This window comes from Hibiscus syriacus, unplaced genomic scaffold, assembly GCF_006381635.1.
Source record: "Hibiscus syriacus cultivar Baekdansim isolate YM2019G1 unplaced genomic scaffold, ASM638163v2 tig00112523_pilon, whole genome shotgun sequence".
In the NCBI taxonomy this organism is placed as follows: Eukaryota; Viridiplantae; Streptophyta; class Magnoliopsida; order Malvales; family Malvaceae; genus Hibiscus; species Hibiscus syriacus.
The window spans coordinates 556,644-563,765 of record NW_024063355.1 but is presented as its reverse complement, the minus strand read 5'-3'; the positions used below and the strand labels follow the sequence as shown (position 1 = coordinate 563,765).

At 41.2% G+C, this 7,122-nt stretch overlaps 1 protein-coding gene across 1 annotated transcript; it reads left to right on the top strand.

The window, feature by feature from the left end:
* Nucleotides 1-1,381: 1,381 nt before the first annotated feature.
* On the top strand, nt 1,382-4,653 carry LOC120181302. Its single transcript, XM_039186466.1, has 2 exons — nt 1,382-3,508; nt 3,632-4,653. The coding sequence occupies exons 1-2, from the start codon at nt 3,304-3,306 to the stop codon at nt 4,027-4,029; spliced, it is 603 nt and encodes a 200-aa protein (XP_039042397.1). The 5' UTR covers nt 1,382-3,303; the 3' UTR covers nt 4,030-4,653.
* The last annotated feature ends 2,469 nt before the right edge of the window (nt 4,654-7,122 follow it).

The window sequence follows — 7,122 nt, the reverse complement described above, 5'->3', positions numbered from 1 at the left end:
GATCGTGTGCATCTACGTGGACGATTTGATCTTCACCTGAAGCAACCCAAGCATGTTTAATGAATTCAAGGATGTGATGATGAAGGAATTCGAGATGACAGACATGGGGCTCATGGCGTACTACCTTGGCATTGAAGTTAAGCAACAAAAGGATGGAATTTTCATTTCACAAGAAAGCTATGCAAAGGAGATCCTGAAGAAGTTCAAGATGGAGAACTGTAAGCAAATAAGCACACCGACAGAATATGGGATCAAGATGTCCAAACATGAAGAAGGAGAAAGTGTAGATCCAACGTTCTTCAAAAGTTTGGTGGGAAGTCTACGTTATCTAACTTGCACGAGGCCTGATATTCTTCATGCAGTTGGATTGGTTAGTCGCTACATGGAATCTCCAACAACCACCCATTTTAAAGCCGCAAAGAGAATTCTTCGCTATCTGAAAGGTACAATTGACTTTGGCTTGTTCTATTCAGTTTCTAATGATTACAAGCTTGTTGGATATAGCGATAGTGATTGGGGTGGAGACATAGATAATCGAAGGAGCACTACTGGATTCGTATTTTTCATGGGAGATACTGCTTTCACATGGATGTCAAAGAAACAACCGATTGTCACATTGTCCACTTGTGAAGCGGAATATGTTGTTGCTACCTCATGCGTTTGTCATGCAATTTGGCTTAGAAACCTATTGAAAGATATATGTTTGATACAAGAAGAGCCTACCAAGGTTTGTGTCGACAACAAGTCAGCAATTGCCTTAGCAAAGAATCCAGTATTCCATGATCGAAGCAAGCACATCGACATTCGCTACCACTATATAAGGGAGTGTGTTGCAAGAAAGGATGTGGAAGTTGAATACGTGAAGTCACAAGATCAAGTTGCTGATATTTTTACCAAGCCACTGACAAGCGAAGACTTCATAAGATTGAGGAACTTACTAGGGGTCACAAGATCAAGTTTAAGGGGGGGTGTTGGATCATAAACTTGATCCATTATGAGAACCCAAACCCAAACCCACACCTAAACTAAATTGATGTAAGCAATGACATCTTCCCCTAATTGATGTAAGCAATGACATCAATTTAGTTAGGTGAAAGTTAGGTATGTCTTATTTTCAAATGGTTTGAATTAGTTTATTTGTGTGGTGTATGATTGTTTGGAATAATTTATTTGTAAGGTGTAGGATAGTTCTTGAGTAGTATAAATACCCCTCCCCATTTTAGTTTAAACATCAAGAAAAATTAATAGTTTCTAAGTGAGTGAAGAAGCAAAGTCTTATAAGAGTGAGTTGTAGTTCTTGTTTTTGAGTGAGAGTGTTCTTGTAATATTTCTTTGAGCTTCAATAAAAATTGCTTGTGTGAGCGTTTTATTTCCAACATATACAATCGGAATATCCTTAACAAGATCGGTAGTCTCGTTGGTCGAGTGGCCAAAATCAACTTTCATAACGGAACCAGTAACATGCGGAGGTTCGCCAGAGTGGCAGTCTATGTAGATCTTACCAAACCCTTGATCTCGAAACTCGAAAGTTTACGTCGGAGATAAGCTTCAAGTGGTGGAGCATGAAAACCTACCCCTTATCTGTTTCTCCTGTGGGCGGTTTGGACATATGAAAGAAGCCTGCAATGGCATCACTAACACCCAGAGCACTCTGTCGATTACACCGGAAGCTAACTCAGGTATTCCCCAATCTGTCGTTACCCCTCAATATGATCAACCTGGTTTACCCTCTGTGCAGGTAAACAACAATGCCTCAGAGACACCAGAAGAATTAGCGTACGGACCATGGATGGTCGTAGAAAAACGATGAAGGCGACAACATCAAGCTCCGACCAAGGCAATGACCCAATATGAAACACAAAAGGAAACTAGATCAAGATTTTCAATTCTTGATTCTGCGACCCACAAGAATGGGAAGCAACTCGTCAATCAAGGAAATGAAATGGGAGCGAATAATATCACCGATTCTCCTTCTGAAATCCCCCTGACGGAATCTGGTCTTAGTGATCACCAGATTATTTCCAAAGGAATCAACCAGAATAAAGGGAATCCAAAATCAGCATAAAGCTGGAAATCAAGAATGTAATCCCCACCGTCAAACAATAAGCCATAATACCCATGTGACCACCTTGAAGAATCCACTAAAGGGGTGGACCCCACATCTTCAACTGCTTAGTCTATTAGCAATAATACTTTGGTGGGTTCCCACGACAACACCCAGCTGCATGGAGAAAATGGGATTAATCCCGTGCACGTCAACATGTGTCCTCAAGAAGGCAACGACCCCAACCAAACTGAAGTGATTAGTCTAAATGGAGCGAGATTCCAATCGAACAACAATCCCATTTTTGACAATTCCCTAGGGCTTGAAGGGAAACGGGTCATGTCCTTGCTTGATCCTAGTCTCCTTAGCGTCCTTACTTTTGTGCCAACTTCCAATCAAGAAAGTTTACCAAACCCAAGCAAACCCTCCTCCAGTGTTCGGAAGTTGGTTGACACAAGAGGGAGAGGCGCCTCGTATGTTATCTAATCCAAAGGTTCAAAGGCCAAGGGTTCCAAAACGGGCAGTCTTCCCATCCAGGAAGCCATGAGTGGCATTATTCAGAATATCCAAAACCAGAGTCAAGTCCAAAACAAGGAGGAAAATAACAGCACCAAGGCTATGAGCATTGGCCAGTAAAGGTATCTCTTACTCTATTTTATGGATTTTAAATTAATAACGTGGAATTGTCAGGGCTGTGGCGGACCTAGATTCCCGAAGATTCTAGGTCCCGAAGATTCTTAAAGAGTATACGCTTGAACACAAACCGCACATAGTGGCTCTTCTTGAAGCCCGCATAAGCGGAGGTAAAGCTGATCGAGTTATTAGCAAAATGGGATTCAGCAACTCCCTCAGAGTGGAAGAAGCTGGGTTCTCAGGAGGGATATGGCTCCTTTGGAATGATCCCATTTCATTTACCTTGCTTGCTGCCCACCCGCAGTTCATAACCACAAAAGTTTCGCTCCCCAACACTTCTAAGCATATTTTTGTCACTATAGTCTATGGTCATCCGGATAAAAAGAAATGTCAAGCCCTTTGGAGGGATTTACATGCTTCCCGAACTCCAAGTGGTGAGGCGTGGATCATTGCCGGTGATTTTAATGCAATCTTGTCTAGCGATGAGAAAAGAGGAGGATCGAGAAAATACGTTGGCTGCAAGTATTTCTTGGAGTTTCTAGAACAGCTCAATTTTACGGACCTGAAGTTTAAAGGGCCGCAATTCACTAGGTCGCCTGGAAGGGATTTCTGAACGGCTGGATAGAATGGTTGTTAATGCCAAATGGATGGACCTTGCTCCCATGTCCGTGGTTTATCATTTGACTCGATTAAAATCTGATCGCAGGCCATTATTACTCCACTCTGCAGGCTCGCCTTCTATCCAACGTCCAAGACTGTTCCGGTTCCTGGCCGGTTGGACCCTACACCCCCAATTCAACAAGGCTGTCAATGATAATTGGAGCTTTCAAGGTAATCTTCCTGATTCCCTCCGTAATATTACGAACTCACTCTCTATATGGAACATGGAAGTCTATGGCCATATTATTCAGTAAAAGAAGAAATTAAAAAATCAATTGGCCTCAATTCAAGCAGTTTTAGACAACGGTGGCAATGGCTACCTTATTGACAAGGAGCTTCAAATCCGCACGTGCTTGGAAGAGATCCTGGACCACGAAGAGTTGTTATGGTACCAAAAATCCAGAAGTGAGTGGATTCAAGATGGTGACCGCAATACCAAATTCTTCCACAGTAGAACTCTCGCTAGACGTCAATCTGATCGCATCCAAGCACTCAAGATTCAATCCAACGAGTGGTGCTATGATGACGAAATTCTGCATACGGAAGCCAAATCCTTCTTCGCTGGTCTTTATCGGGACGATGGTGGGCGATCAGGTAAATTTCCTATAAGAGGAATCTTTCCTAGCTTATCTAATGAAGATATTCAACGGCTTGATGCAGTGGTTACTAATGAGGAGACCAAAAGGGCCTAATTTGATATGAGTCCGCTCAAATCCCTCGGAATAGATGGAATCCACGCACTATTCTTCCAGAATCAATGGGACACAGTTGGTAACTCTGTCTGTACTTGGGTCAAAGGTATTTTCAATGGGAATAAGATTGAGTCGGAGCTTAATAAAACACTTATTATGCTCATTCCTAAAGCTGATAAGCAGAAATCCTTTACTGAGTTCCGACCAATCAGTCCTTGTATTGTCCTGTATAAGTTTATTATGAAGATTATTGCTAATAGATTCAGAGCGATCTTTCTTAAAATCATCGCTCCGAACCAGTCAAGCTTTATTGCAAGAAGAAACATTACGGACAACATCGTAATAGCTCAAGAGGTGATCCACTCGATGAGACCGAAAAAAGGAAAATGGATGACTATTAAAGTCGATCAGGAGAAAGCCTATGACCCGGGATGGCTGGGACTTTCTTTCAAACTCTCAAGGATATGGGTTTCCGGCAAACATCCGTTCTATCATTATGGATTCCATTACCACTTCAACCATACAGATTCTCTGGAACGGATCTCCTGAAGAATAATTTAAACCGACAAGAAGAATCCTCTAGGAATGTCCCCTCTCCCCGTATATTTGTTAGGAAATAAACCAAGAACGAATAATTTCTCTATAACCAGATTAGTAAGAATGTGAAATAAAAGCGAAAAAATAATACCCAAAATTGATAACGGAGTTCAGTCAATTTTGCTTACGTCTCCGGACTGCTGCAGATCTTTTACTAAGAGAGAAATTTTACAGGTGTTTACAAAACACTCACTACCCACAAGAAAGCTCTCTAGTATTGGGAGAAAGAAATGATTTTTTGGGATGATTTTGAAGCTAAATGAGCTAGGTTATTTATAGTTGAAACTTAAGGGTTAATCTTGTAAATACCCTAAAGTTCAATGACTCAATTTTGTAATTATCCCTATTACAAAATAATAAAAAAAAAATTAGCATCCCCCTTTGAAATTATTTAGCCGCCGGCTGCTTGAAGAATGGCTGCCAAAATTTGGCATTTTTAATTTAGTCGACTGCCATCTTTTCAACAATCTCTCACTTGAAGACTGATTTTAATCTGTCTTCACACCTCGATCAATCCATCAACTTTTATAGTCTTGTTACTCTAGCATGCCAACTGAAGTTGAACACAACTTCAGTTTTTCCGTGGTCACCGTCTTTGTCAACATGTCTGCCGGATTTTGAGCTCCACTAATCTTTTCAAGTTTCAAAATCCCATCTTCCAGAAGAGACCAGATAAAATGATATCGCAATTGTATGTGCTTCGTCCTGGAATGAAAAGATAGATTCTTTGCTAGATGGATAGCACTTTGACTATCGCAATACAAGACATTGTTTTCTTGTTTCTTGCCTAACTCTTCCAATAAACTTTGGAGTCATACCATCTCCTTGCTGGCTTCTGTAACAGCAACATATTCTGCTTCAGTTGTGGAGAGAGCAATTATCTTCTGTATTTGAGAAACCCAACTCACTGCAGTACCTCCTAGAGTATAGACATACCCTGTAGTGCTTCTTCTGATGTCAATATTTCCGGCTAAGTCAGCATCTACATAGCCTGTCAGCATCGTATCTCCACTTTTGAAACAAAGTGCTTTGTTTGTGGTACCCCGCAGATATCTGAGGATCCATTTGACTGCTTCCCAGTATACCTTGCCTGGATTATTCATGTACCTGCTAACAGCTCCCACTGCATGAGCAATATCTGGTCTAGTACAAACTATGACATACATGAGACTTCCAATTGCTGAGGCATACGGCACCTTCACCATGTGTGCTCGTTCTTCCTCCGTCTTTGGTGACTGTTCTTTGGAGAGTCTGAAATGAACACCTAAAGGTGTACTTACTGGTTTAGCATCTTGCATGTTGAACCTGGAGAGTACTTTGTTGATGTACTCAGCCTGTGATAACATCAAAGTCCCCGACTTTGTGTCTCTCTTGATCCTCATCCCAAGAATCTGCTTTGCAGCGCCCAGATCCTTCATAGCAAACTGCTTCGACAATTTTTGCTTCAAGTTTATAATCTCTTGCATATCTGAGCCTGCAACGAGCATGCCATCAACATACATCAATAAAATAATGAAGCTATTGTCAAACCTCTTGATGTAACAACAATGGTCTGCTTGGCATCTGGTAAAACCATTGTTACCCATGAAACTATCAAACTTCTTGTACCACTGTCTAGGAGCTTGTTTTAAACCATACAAGCTCTTCTTTAACCTGCATACCAGGTTTTTCTTGTCTGCCTCTATGAAGCCTTCTGGCTGCCTCATACAGATTTCTTCCTCCAAATCACCATGAAGGAAAGTTGTCTTTACATCTAACTGCTCAAGATGTAAATTCTCTGTAGCTACAATTTTCAACATCAGTCTGATTATGGACAGTTTTACGACTGGTGAGAAAATTTCATTGTAGTCAATACCTTCTTTTTGCTGAAAACCTTTAACAACCAATCTCGCTTTGTAACGTTTGCTCCCATCGTGCTCTTCTTTGATCCTGTAAATCCACTTGTTGTGAAGCGCTTTCTTGCCTGGTGGTAATTCAGCTAATTCCCACGTCTGATTTGACATAAGCGAGTCCATCTCATCTTTCATGGAAGACTCCCACTTGACTGAATCCTCCACCTGCATTGCTTCATCATAGCACTCTGGTTCACCATTGTCAGTCAGTAACAAGTAGTGCAAAGAAGGCGAATAACGTTGGGTTGGTTTAGGAATTCTGGAGGAGCGTCTCAGTTCTGGTGTGCGTGGTTCTTCTTGAACTGCTTCAGGATTGATCTGAACATCATTTCCAGAAATCTCCTCGAACTCAACAAATTCCTTTGTTTCAGCTTCGATGTTTGAGCTACTTGATTCTATGGTTGATCTGTCTTTGTACATCACATTCTCATTGAAAATGACATCTCTGCTTATGATGATCTTTCGATTTTCGTAGTCCCAAAACCGGTAACCGAACTCATCACCATCATAACCAACAAAGACACATTTGTTGGACTTGGCATCAAGTTTACTTCTTTCAGCAGAGTTTATGTGTACATAAGAAATACAACCAAACACTCTTAAG

Excerpts from the sequence above, each read along its gene's own strand:
- LOC120181302 (XM_039186466.1), top strand. The coding sequence starts at position 3,304 with ATGGTTGTTAATGCCAAATGGATGGACCTTGCTCCCATGTCCGTGGTT. Across the intron at positions 3,509-3,631 it reads TGATAATTGGAGCTTTCAAG|TTTTAGACAACGGTGGCAAT; the intron begins GTAATCTTCCTG and ends CAATTCAAGCAG.